The sequence below is a fragment of the Panthera uncia genome, assembly GCF_023721935.1.
Source record: "Panthera uncia isolate 11264 chromosome B2 unlocalized genomic scaffold, Puncia_PCG_1.0 HiC_scaffold_24, whole genome shotgun sequence".
In the NCBI taxonomy this organism is placed as follows: Eukaryota; Metazoa; Chordata; class Mammalia; order Carnivora; family Felidae; genus Panthera; species Panthera uncia.
In genome coordinates, this window is record NW_026057580.1 from 13,801,507 (window position 1) to 13,814,842 (window position 13,336).

General features: G+C 44.2%; 1 protein-coding gene and 1 long non-coding RNA gene across 5 annotated transcripts in view; one reads left to right on the forward strand and one right to left on the reverse strand.

Moving 5' to 3' along the window:
* Positions 1–13,336, forward strand: part of RUNX2 (RUNX family transcription factor 2) — a 258,972-nt gene that overhangs the window by 204,976 nt on the left and 40,660 nt on the right. For 2 of the 4 annotated variants that reach the window (XM_049652781.1, XM_049652783.1), the window contains one exon: positions 11,655–11,720. The exons of the other annotated variants lie outside the window; for them this stretch is intronic. In XM_049652781.1, the coding sequence (XP_049508738.1) occupies positions 11,655–11,720 (66 nt within the window). The remainder of the gene's footprint in view (positions 1–11,654; positions 11,721–13,336) is intronic. 4 annotated transcript variants of the gene reach the window in all.
* LOC125937900 (uncharacterized) lies at positions 1,565–2,413 on the reverse strand. Its single transcript, XR_007462540.1, has 2 exons — positions 2,227–2,413; positions 1,565–1,849 (listed from the first exon to the last, which is right to left on the reverse strand). It is a non-coding gene; the product is annotated as an uncharacterized LOC125937900 (long non-coding RNA).

The window sequence follows — 13,336 nt, forward strand, 5'->3', positions numbered from 1 at the left end:
TTGACAGTTACATTTGTGTGTGTGTGTGTGTGTGTGTGTGTGTGTGTGTGTGTGTGTGTGAAAGTATTCCCTATTTTCTAATTGACATTTGTTATCTGGAGAGAAAACCTGGGTATTTTTTGCGCGGTGGATATACCTCATTTAAAACAACCCTGAGGGGGCACCTGGGTGGCTCAGTTGGTTGAGCGTTTGACTTCGGCTCAGGTCGTGATCTCACAGCTCGTGAGTTCGAACCCTGTGTCCGGCTCTGTGCTGACGGTCAGAACCTGGAGCCTGCTTCGGATTCTGTGTCTCCCTCTCTCTCTGCCCCTTCCCCACTCACAGTCTGTCTCTCTCTCTCTCAAAAATAAATAAACATTAAGAAAATTTAAAAAAACCCCGAGATACTATTTTTTAATGAATGGGCACCTTTCTTTAGAGGAACAGTGTTTCTAATAGGACTTTTGAAGGTATGTTTGGAATTCTGCAGGTTGTCTCACATGTAGCAGAATCAGAATTTTGGAGCTAGAAACCCAGGGAGATGATTTAGTTAAATTCTGTCATTCTTACTGACAAGGAATGTGTGGGTCAGGGAGGGGAAGGGACTCCTCATGGCTGCCTGCTCGCCTGGGACAGTGCTGTGACCAGAACCCAAATCTCTGGCTGATAGTCCAGTGCTCTAGAATGGTTTTCTCCTGCTACATTTCTAATAGGCTGCTGACATTTTTTCTGTTACTGCTGCACACGGATGGCCCCTTGTGATCCGAAGAAGAAAAAGAGCTACCCTTAAATTATCTCCTCCTCCTTTGCTCTTTCCCCTTTTACCCTGAAATTAAATCCTTATGAAGAAACTGAATAGATTTTGCCCTGGCTTGGTGACAGTGTCATCTCTCTTGACCAGTTATCGGCTGTTTTGGTCCACATCTGGAAGAGACTCGGTACACTGTATTCTCGGGCTGGGAACAGTCGGACTGGGGTTTGTCCGTGGCAGGCAGAGAATTGTTTGAGAAGGAGCTACCACTGGGCTACTGTTTGTCCCACAGCACACAGAGCAGACCAGGCCCGCTTGCTCACTCTCTTTTTTTTTTTTTTTAGTGTGTGTAGGGGGGTGGTCATCAAAACAAGTAGCTATTCTCAGACACCTTAATACATAATTAGGTATGTCTGTTTACACTTGGGAGACAGAAGGCTTCACATCCCAAAGAAATTCAGGGAGTCTGGGAGCAGCCACAAACAGATGTTGAAAATGTCCATTTGTGGCAAGTTTTAGGACTATAGCACCAGAAGTATGCATGGAGGATGAAACCCCTCTGAAGGGGTGTGTGTGTGTGTGTGTGTGTTATCAAGTGGAGTAGAAAGTGAAAGGAGATCTTCCCCGCCCCCCCTCCCCGATTTGCTCTAGTATTTGTTTATCTCCTACAACAAGGAAAAAGTTCACTATTATTTGGCTTTGGCTGTTTGAAGGCTTTTGCCAAATGCTTAACAATCTGTAGGGTTTGATTTCTCTCAAAAAAAACCACTTTGAGAACAAGGCTCTATGTAACTAAGATGTGTTTGTTTTTGTTTAAATCACTCAGAAGAGAAATCATCTCTTGTCCATTGTTAAAAGAGAGGTTTCAATCAAAGGAAAATTCTACATATTCTAAAATATACAAACAGCTCTTTGAAACTGATGCCAAATCAAACTCTAAAAGGGACGTTTCTCTTGCAGAAGTTTTGAGTTAATTCCGTGTGCGAGGCTTGAGTGGAAAAACTCTGAGACCGTCAGAGGAACCAGTTTCTGTAACACCGCGTTTGGATTCGGAAGTTGTATGAGGGGCTTTGTCTCAGGATAGGGTGAAGTCTCTTGTACGAGGTTTTAGGCTCAACTCTAGAAACAAAGCAAGAGAAATTCTTTTCAGAGTGAGTCAGTTTTTCAGTTAAATAAAACTTAGTAGTTTGTTTCCTGATGTTACTGGATCCGAACCTCCAATGGGAGAAGGTGTGCCTGTCATCGCTTTATAAAAAAAAAACTTCAATTGAAATGTTCCCCTGTTGTTAAAGAAATACCGTCCTTTGGCCTATCATGATTTCTAATAGGATGAAAAATAGTGGATGCTAATGAGACGAGCCCAGTGGGGAAAAGGGACACAAATTGGAATAGGCAGAAACCAGAAGGCATACACAGAGTGCAGTAAGGGTATTCCCATCTCTTTTTACACACACACACACACACACACACACACACACACACACACAAATACTTACCATGTGTTGCTCTGAGAGGAGCGACAGTGTGTTTAAAGATACGAAGGACAGAGCCTGTTCTCAAGGAATTCGTAGGCTAGTCACGTGATAAGGGGGATGCTAGGTCCTCAGCGTGTACACACCTTGAGAGACACGGATGGAGAACCAGGTGCAGATGGAGAGGTCCCTATTGGGCTAAAACAAGAACATGAGAAGAATCTTTGAAGCAGAGGGGGATTGTGAGGTAGGTTTTAAAGGCTGCGTAGAATTCCAGGGATAGGACTTCCGAGATTCCTATGAGATAGGATGGGGGGTGGGGATACTGAGGGCCTGAGGGAATCATGTAAACCAGGGCACGAAGGTGGGGAGATGGGGGGTCGTACGGGAAATGGAAAAGGGTCCAGTTTGACTGGATCGTAGACTTGATGAAGTGGAGTAAGAGATAAGACTGGAAAGGTAAACAAGAGACAAGACTGCTATCCCAGCAGACATTTGTTGTGTGTCTGTAGAGATCTAGAAATGTACACATACTTGAGGAAAGAGTGGGACATGAAGCCACAGAACAGGTAGGCAGTAATGAGCAAGGAAGTCCTGAGGAACCAGTAAGTTGGACAAGCTGAGGATTCAGGAACCCAGATAAGCCTTGTGGGCAGAAGGTCTAAGACACACACAAAAGTGGGTCTTGATTTTAAGGTAACCTTCTGTCCCAGCCAAGAAGCCCCTTGTATTTTCCTCCGGGTACGGGAACCAGTCCCTGCGCATGACCAGCAAAGGCCTATGCTGGGGAGTTCAGTGTGTCTGTCGGACTGTAGAGGGAGAGAGGGCAAACATAAGGATGCGTCCTGGCAGGATATAGCTGGAGCCTAAAGCCTAGGGCTTGGATCCTAGATGTTAGTATGGATTGTGTTAGGCCTGTCCTAGCTGTCCCCCTTAGAGCTGACTGAGTGGTTAGTACTTTGGTGATCTGGTTCAAATTCTGGGTCTTGGGACATTGGGTGGTTTGAATCACATGGGCCGTTGGATCACATGGGGGTGCTAAGCCTTTGGAGGGAATATCCAGGCTTCTCAGGTTTCGACTAATACTGCCTCGGGGGCAGCTGCTGCCTGGAGCCAACTCTTCCTTCCCCCAGGGTCTTTCTGGCTCAGTGCTGGACGCAGAGGCAGGGTCTGACCGCATTGGTGCTAGACGGAGAGGAGCAGAGCTTTTCGTACTCTAGGAAGCGGAGAATTGAAGTCCAAGCTGAAAACAGTCTGTGCATTCAGGGGATGGTGGGATGTGGTCCCTGTGATGCTTGTCTGCTGTCCTTGCCTCCTCTCCCCACTGCAATGGGCATGCTTTTTACAGGAGAGTTCCGCTGGGGCCTGGAACTGGGTGTGCGGGGTAAACCGGGACTTTCAGGATTCTGAATCTCACCTCCGGTCTTGCCTAGTTTGGACCCAGTGTTTCAATTTTCTTTTCCTCTCGCTCTGCTAGTTCAAGTGGTACTCGTAGGAAGGAATACCCTTTGGAGGTGGAGATGTTTATATTTGCTGTGTACTTTTGCCGGTTTTCACTTATGAGGGTCTTATCTGACAAACAGAAAAAGCGACTGGCCCAACATTCCTTAGAGCATCAGTGGCAAAGACAATCGGGGAATCCGTTGTCAAGCATGGCAGACAGGTGGCATGTGTCAGCCTCCCCATTCCACACCCCATCCCCACCTCTGTCCCCAGGGCTGTCTTTGATACTTGATCAAGCCCCCTTTTCATCATTGCCCTCCAGGTGGGCACGGCCGATCAGTTAGAATCGGCATGACGAATGAACCTGATTTTCTGCAGGAGGAGGAGATTGTGGCCGCCACAATCTGTGCCACCAGTCTGGGGCCAGGTCCTGGCCACCTGTTCCCGGTCTATAACTTTGAGGAAGTTGCTTCCCTTAGCTTCAGTGTGTTGTCCTCAGTGTGGGGGTCAATGACATTGTGTACCTCACAGAGCTGTGGGGAGGGTTCAGTGCCATAACGTGAGTGGAATACTTCAGTAAAAATCCTCTGCAGATCAGAGCCCTGCCCTCTCACTTGTCTGGCTAGCCAGTCTTTCCTCTTAGTGAAACTGGCCACGTCATGGGATACCGTGGATATGAAATCTCTTACGGGATTCCTATGGTTGGCGCAAAGCAAAGGCTGTTCTGTTAAGCAATAGCCCAGTGCTGGTTCCCAGCAACCTGGAGTCAGAGCATTCCTGAACAATGGGTTCAGGCATGCTACCAAACTCCAGAGAAACACTCCTCAGATTTTTCCACTAAAGCACCCCAAAGGGCAGAGGAAACTCCAGGCCTCCTTCACTGCTGCCGCTCTCCTCAATCTGTTGACACAACCCCCAAAGAACCCCCGCTCCTTTGAGGAGAGCCTTTTCAGGTCTCTTCTCTTCACGTGAAATTTTACTCTGTAAAATGCCTGTTTTTGTTTTAATATAAAAATAATGTTTGAACTTACTAATACCCGTTTTATGCCCCTCTTTAAAAACCCTCCCCCATTTGTTCCCTTCTTGTATTTCATGCCCTCCTATCAGCTAAGCTTTGGTGTCTAATATATAACATCTCGACCAGTTCATAAATTTCTGCTTTTAATATAGCCTGAGTTCCCACTAGCGCAGGCCACGAGAAAATACCAGGCTGTCCCCTCTGCATTCGAGCTTTTTTGAAAGATTTACTGAGGAACAATTTATCATTTAGTTGCAATTTTTAAAATAATCTTAATTGGCCACATATGTTATCAAATAAGAGCGGGTCTTGGAGCCTCCGCCCCCCCTCCGCGTCTCCCACCCCCACCCCCGCGCGCGCATGCGCACTGCCTTCTGCCAGGATATCAGAAAATGAATTCTACCACTCTGGGCAGATACCATCGCAGGAAAGCCTCCCCGTGATTTAAGATAAGATTACTGATATTGATGCTGTTATTTTGAGGAGGGGAAGACTACTGCTTTTAAACCTCTATCCCTCTTTCTCCTAGTTTTTCCTCTCTTAATTATGGCTCCATGTTTTGGTAGCCATAAGTCATTAGTGGTTTTTAATTTCTCTGAAACTGAAATAAGGTCTGAAAGGCTGGATTTGTCCCTTTTTTCCTCCTTTTTTTCCTTTTTTTTTTTTTTTCCTCTGGCTAATCGGAGGAACGCAACCACATCTGAAGCCACTTGGCTCATTATGAATTTCATGGAAACTGATTCTCTGAAAGTGTTTCCATATGTGTGTTCCCAATATATCCCATCCTCTCTAAATGGGAGCACAGACGTGTGCATGGGCTGGAAATGGCTTCAGGATGTGACAGAGCAGTCATATGACCGCCTCGGCACCGTGGGTGGCCCCTTCTGAAAGACACGGTGTCCTGGGTGCTGGCCTCCTTCCTGCAGCGGATCTGGTTTCAAAGACTACCCACCCTTCCTAGGCCTTTAAAAAGTTCTTAATCAGGGCCTAGCAAGAAGATCTCTCTCATTTTTCCTCCGTTTCTCTCCATCCCCCCCACCCCACCCCAACCCCCTGGTTCCTTCCTTCTCTCTTACCCTCCCTCTCTGTGTGCATACACTCCCACATATCCTAATGCCTGCCTCCTTTGCCTTCAAAAAGAGGAAATATAGTATTCCAACAATATCCTCAAAATTTGGGTGGGTTTAAGGAATGGTTGAAGTTTCTGGAAACTGCCAGGTTGTTGTTGTTTTTTTTTTTTTTTTCCCCCTCTCTCTTTCCTCCAGCATAGCATACTTTCTTAGCCTTAGGATCAGCTGGTCTTTCAGAATTTGTGAGCATGCAGTGGAAAAGTACAATTCATTACAACACGGAAAATAAATATTTATCCTGGATAGTTGAGGCACTTTTCCTCTCTTTTGCAAAACTATGGAGTTTGCTAGTCTGACCTTCCATTATCTTAAAAAAATTGGTTTCACATTCTCATTTTGCTGGTTTCTTCTCCATCGGTGTGATCCATTACATTTCTCCTGTGTAGGGTATGTTTTTCCAATTATTATTTAATGTAATTACAAGTAAAGCTAATTTAATGATAGATTCTTGATCATTTTCAAGTGAGGGGGGAAATTCAGGGAAATTAAGAAAATTGATGTAAAAATCCTTGAAAACCTCAGTGTGGAAAATGCAAAGGACTACCCTGCATATAGTCCAAAATCGATTTTTGGATGATCTTTACACAGCGTTTCTGCTTCTGTCATGTTGCCTGTTGGTAATGCTAGTAATTCATCTGTGTAGCACATTTTTTGGAAGTACTGTCCTTTCTTAGCACTGCACTATGTAGTAGGTAGGATCTAAAAGAATACACGATTCTTATTCTTAATTTGCTTTCCCCTTGGTTGGAAAATGACAGTACTTCTCTAAACACAATGATAATACTTTAAAATGTGTGGAGTAGACTTTACATACATAAATGTTCAGGATGTACATGAAAAAGCAAAGATGGCAAGAATTTGCATCCTGGGAAGCTGTTGGGTATTGGTGAGCTTTTTTTTTTTTTAATTTTTTTTAATGTTTATTTATTTTTGAAAGACAGAGTGCTAGCGGAGGAGGGGCAGAGAGAGAGAGAGAGAGAGAGAGAGAGAGAGAGAGGGAGGGAGACATGGAATCTGAAGCAGGCCCCAGACTCTGAGCTGTCAGCACAGAGCTCAGTGTGGAGGTTGAACTCACGAACTGTGAGATCATGACCTGAGCCAAAGTCGGACGCTTAACCGACTGAGCCACCCAGGTGCCCCTGTTGGTGAGCTTTAAAGATAGTGCTTGCCCAGCCTTAGTCTGGCAGAGAGAAGAGAGCTGGTCCTGAGTCTGGGGAGAGCATGCGCAAAGCTCCAGTGAGGGTCCTGAGTGTATGTCCTGCCGTGAAGAAGAGGGTTCATACTGGGGAGCAGTGAGACGTGACATTGCAAAAGTAGGACAGAGAACTCCGAATATGCCAGTAGCCGCCTCCTCACTTTCTACCCTTCGTGGGGCAGGTGCCCGGTCATGTCTTGTGAAAGACTGACCTGTGCCTGGGTGGGGGTGGCACCCTCCGGTTTTACAGGAAGAAGAGCCTCGTTTTAATCTCCTGGTATCATTCACATCTACCTCGTCTCCAGACTTCCATTTCTTCATCCATAAAGGTCGTCTTCGATTCTTGTTGACTCTGATGTACTTGCTGCCTGTACTAGTCCAGAAATTCTGACAGAGTGTGAGTTTTACCCTCTGTTACCTTTACTACCTATCCCAAATAAATAACCTGTGTGGGGGCGGTTGCCCTGGGATCACCTTCCCACAGGCCATGTTTCTGTGGCCTGGCACTCCTGCTCCCTCCTCTGTTGTCTCTGTGGCCCCCAGGATAGACATAAAATACAGATGCTGGGGCTAAGGATACCGGGAACAACACCAGTGGCAAAACAGAGGTAATCTGTTCACTAGTGGTGATTGATTGTCCGCAACATGAGGTCAGGTGATGTAATGATGCTTGGGAAGAGCTTTGAACACTCTTTAAAGAGAGTTTTATGAGGATTTATAGTCTGGAGTGGTATTAGAATGCATGTGAGGTTTGATGTCAGCATTGCTTTAATGCTTATTATATCTATGTTTTTAATGCGTCAAAAATGTACCAACCATTGTACAGAGTTCCTGATCCCTAGACTAACTTTCTTACCGATTCATTCATCCATCCATCCATATATGTACATTAAAAAGCAAACCCCAAAAAACTTAAGCTCCTACCGTGCAGAAGGGATAGGAGAGGAAAATAAATCATGACCTTTACCATCCCAAGCTTACTTTATAGTTGGAGAGAACAGGCTAAGAAACAGCTAATAGTTCAGTAAAGTAGTGACTCCTAAGGGGCCAAAAGAGAGACACAGAAAATAAATGCTATTGGAACAGGAGGGAAATAGGAAATTATATAATAGAGCAGTTGGGGGAGGGGCAGCTAGAAATGTTGTAGAAAGGGAAGAAGATTCTTAGAGGAAAGCAGCTCTGTGGCGATCCTGAGTATTCTACGTTCTGAAGGAAAGAATGCCGTGAGGGGGTTAATAAAGTACGTTGGGCTTATTTGAGATTTGTCGAAGCAATAACTCCTACCATTTAAAAGGCCCCAATGAAGCTTTGAAGTTAACACCTCATTGTGGAGAAGGATGATGGCTTTTCATTCTGTACATTTATACCCTTACGTTAAAAAGTAGGACAGGGGACTCTGCCTGTGCCAACATAGTTCCACCTGGCTTCAAGGCCCCTCTTCCTTTCCTGCACCTGACCTGCCGCCTCAGGTGGGATGTGTAAATCCCACTGCTGAGAGGGGACAATGCGCGGGTACAGGGTTTCCTAGCTGACAGCCCCAAATGACAAATACCCAGTCTCTTACTGTTTTCAGACTCCTGTTTCCATTCGTTCTAGGGATCTCCTTGCTTGTTCTCAGGCCGACCATGATTTACAGAGGGCCTACTAAGTGAGATGTATGCAAAAGCATTAGGTAAAGGCCTAGAAATGTCAAGTAATCTTGTTATTAAGCACTGAGGGGGAGGCCAACAAGGATTAGACAAATCTCTGCCTTCAGCATCCCACTCGTTAGTTAGGAGTCCAGTGTGACCCAGGATAACTAGCGCTAGAAAGCAGTGTGTGGAAGATGCCAGTGGGGGATTGCAGACCACAAGACCTGAAGATTGGGGGCTCTCTTTTATGCTCCCTTTTCTTTGGTTTCACTTCTTGCCACCACACTTTTCACTTGCTCTGAAGACCCAAGAAACCCCGTTGGGGAAAAAGAAACTTTCCTTTCTCCCCATAGACCTTGGCTGGCGGGATGGGGTGGGGGAGCGGGGGGAAGAGGCAAGCTTTTTAAAATTTCTTTTTATTTATTTTTTCATTATTTTTAATGTTTATTTATTTTTTAGAGAGACAGACAGAGCATGAGTAGGGGAGGGGCAGAGAGAGAGGGAGACCCAGAATCCTGAAGCAGGCTCCAGGCTCTGAGCTGTCAGCACAGAGCCTGACGTGGGGCTTGAACTCACAAACTAGTGACATCATAACCTAAGCTGAAGTCAGATGCTTAACCAACTGAGCCACCCAGGTGCCCCAAGAGTTTTTTTACTTGTAATATTGGTTTTATTTTTATTGGAGCTTCATGGGCATTTTATTAGCATACTCTTCCCATGCATATTAGGCTCTGCTGCTGCTGTTTTAATGAGCAAGGTTCTTGCAGCTCTCTTTATGAGAGCTGCATTCCTTTGCAAGCTATCTGACTGTGGCCAGAGGTACAGATAACAGTTCCGGAATGAAACGCGTCTGTAGGAACCCAGCAGGTCCTGAGGGAATCAAACCCTTGACCTAGGTCTCATTCACATCATGCTATGAGCAACTGAACTAACTGCCCACAATTTAGCAGATTAGATCCAACAAGACGTCCAAGAATTTGTCAGTATATCCCAAAGACAGTAACTCTCATTGGGGCAACATGTAGGCACCAGAAGAGCCTTCTTAAATGTTTTTTTTTAAAAAAGGCAAAGTTAGATTTCTAAGGCAAGATACATATGTACCTATGATGGTGTCAACCAGATTCCTTAAGGGTAACTAAGATCGCAAAGAGGTCAGAAGTCATGGCTCTGTATCTCTCAAGCAGCGTGATTTCGTCGTGTACGTGGCTCCCCTTCTCTGGATCTCAGCTTCCCTGCTTGTTAATGGGTAAGATTAGAGTGGATTATCTTAGCAGTAAATGAGGGATTTGGGCCTTTCCATCAGAGTGCCCCAACCGGCAAAGGAGAGTAAATGGGTACTATAGAGAATCTGGAGGACATGACCTAAATCTTTGTAAGTGCAAAATTTTGTTGAAGTCACTTTTGTTTGTCTCCCTAGAAATTCACCCAAGTGTTGTATTCTACTCCATATCTTTTGTAAGTTTGTAGTTGTAATGTGGCTAGTTACACAGGTATGTGTAGTTTAGTACACAATGTCAAGAAGGCTGTCTAAAAGAATACCCAAGTTCATATGCAAAACAGAGATTAAAAACAGATACTACCCTGTTCAATGAAAGAAAGTTTAATTATATCGTTTACTTCTGCACCAATTATTATAAACTGAAGATTAGGGAGGGCTTTATTTTATTTTTTTCCTTTTAAGTTTAGAATTTTTTCCTTTTCCTCACCATAGACTATTATATAAGGGATCTCATGTGAGACTGTATGGAGTTGTTAATATTTCTTCATACAGAACACATTGCAGGGTGTTTCAGAAACATTTCTTGGTAGCACGAACTGAGTAAGGCAATTCCAGATAATTCTACATTTTGTAAGTTGTAAAAATGACTGTATAATCCCTTTAAAGTCCACATTAGCTCTCTTTGCCCAGAAGGAGTTAATCTTCAAGACATTACAGTCTCAAATGACTAGAAGTGATTGGTCAAAATTCTGTAAACCTAGCAGAAATTTGTTGCATTGTTTTCTATAAACCACAGCCAGAGCTCAATAATTGAAAAATGAATGTCAATTTCCATTAGCTGGCATCTATAAACCAAAAAGGTACAGTGATCCTGGCATATGACGGGTAATAAAAACATCAGCAGAATGCATCAGGTAAAACAGAGAAGGTGAGGGGGTGGAGGAATAAATTCAAAACCATATTGGAGTTTACTGGCAGGGCCCCACATCGGGGGTTTTAATGAGGCTTCTGCATCAAAATAAGGGAAACCACATGGAATTTTAATTATGACTACAGCATATTTTAAGTACAAATACCCACGAGAAGTTTTTTTTTTTTTTTTTTTTTTTTTTACACTGACAAGCCTATCTGTGTGAGCTCTGTGCTTCTGTGGGGCAGGGGGGCAGGCGTTGATGTTTTAAGTGGGGCTTCTTTCTGTTTGAAATTGTTCACGTTATTCTGGTTTCTCTCACATGATCCGAGCATTGAATGTAATCTGTACAGAAGTGGCCTGCCTATTACTGTTAGCTCCGCCAGCCCCAGCTCACCAGATGCTGTGCAGTGAAAAGGCTGGCCAAGGAACCTCTGTGGCCTCCACGTAGCGCCTGTGTCTCCCAAGGCAGACTGCATAAGCACGGAGCGGGGGTTGGGGGGGGCACCTTCAATCTCATCTGCTCCCTTTTGAGCCTCTGTCATAATCACTACTTCCACGTTTTAACATTTGAGCCGGCGAGGATTTTGTATTTGGGAGGGTTAGGCAGGGGCCTGTCGAAGATGGAAGAATTTATGAAAAGCAGAGAGCAGCCGCCCAGACTGCGTTAGTTTTGGTTCGTCATCTTGAAAGTGTTCGCTTCTGGTATTAGACGCCGCTCACTAGCTTCTTACCCTCTGCTTATGGGCCTGGGGAATCCGGGAAAGCACTGAAGAGGGGTGGGAACTTCTCTGCCTCCCCCTCCCCCTCCCCCTCGGCTTTGCTTCTCCTGCTGTCTTGGAGTTCAAGGTGCTAGAACCCTTAGAGCTGGAAGGGAACTTAGAGCTCATCCCCCTCATTTTACAGATGATGACACTGCCACTTCTGACTTCTGCCTCTGGCCTTCCACTCTCAGTAAGAAGAGCCAGGCAGGTGAGACTTTTAACAATTGCGGGGGCTGGGCTGGGCGGGGCTGTCTGATTGGTACTGTCCAATGTTCGAGAAAAACTTTTGTTAACTCTATATTGCTTTTAAATAGTCACTTTGGATTACAAACGCACATCATGGCACTTAGGGAGATCACAGGCGGTGTGCATTTTGACAAAAATCAAAACTCTCAATCGGCACCTTTAAAGAAAAGTATCAGGATTATGCCTTAAATAAATACTGGAGTATCCAAGAACAAGGGCTAAATAAAAATGGGGCTGAAGAAGTACCTCCTGACTAAGGCCTTGAAGAAGTCCTAAGTGCTTTCCCTTATGGATCAAAACTATAGAAAAGCAAACACGTGAGATGCAGAGAATTGGAAGATTTTAGATGCGACACAGTCTTGAGAACACCAGTATTATAGAAGGTCTTGTCATAATTCTGTCAGTTTTAGAAAATTGTAACCCAGTCGCTGAAGATCACAACTAAATTTTTAGGCATATCAGAAAACTGATTTCTACATGAAGTGGTTTATGGCTATGGTTTTATGAGTTTAAGCACCAGAAATACCTATTAAGGAGGCACACTGTTAGCTTTAGAAGTTAAAGGACTTTCCATTTCAGGGCAAAGCCAGCTTTGCCTCCAGGTACCACTTGGAATTAGCCTGAAGCTGATTCCTTAGGATGTGGCACAGGGCCCTGGTGAATGGGTGTTGAGGTGCCCTCTTACCCCTCTCCCCTGGGCGCAGAGCGTCTCATGAAAGCTACGGTTGGCCGCTGGCCTAAATGAGGTCCTGGGTCTCCCTTTGAGACACGAAATGCATTGATTCCTAGGTACTATAAGCCTTCCCCCCACCCTCACTTTTAAAACCCACTTATTTAGTGTATGACCCTAGGGAGAATTTCTAAGGGTTAGACTCTCCTCATGTGCCCCCAGAAAAGTAAGATAGTTCCAGAACACGTGGAAATCTGGCTTGATTTCAGTCCGGTTTGATTTTTTTTTTTTTATTTTTTTTTTGAAATCTGTTACTAAGATGAAGAATAAAACAAGATTATACATTATTTTAAAAATGGAAAAGAAGTAATAGGAACATGTTAAGGTATCTTTTTGAAGTTCCTTCATTGATGAAGGGGCCTTGCCAAGAGTACCAGTAACAAAACTGATCACTTTGGGGTTTCTTTATATTGGGTTGAGAAAATAAAATTAGGTTGAGTGACTTAGTAAAAATGTCACTTTCAAATATCTGAGGTGCAATGAGAAACGAAAAGAGAAAAAAAAAAAAAAACCAATGAGGATTCAGTCTTAAAGTCTGAGGAGTGAATCTGTAATGAGCGGTGTTGGGTTGGTTTACACATAAGACCTAGCACACATTTGGGCTTTTTTCAAGGGGGTGAAGAACTTAAGGATACGTACCGCTAAGACGGTAAAGTGGAAAAAAAAAAAAAAAAAGACTGTCTAGTGACCGGTGCATTTGAAGGTCTGTTTGTGGCTTTGCTGTTCCTTTTTGGGAGGCTAAAGTTTCTTGTTTTTTGTTTTTGCTTTTGTTTTTTTTTTTCTTGTAACAATTCTCTCTTTATTTTAATTGATATTTACAGACTTTTTCCCCCCCCCCATCTTCTGTT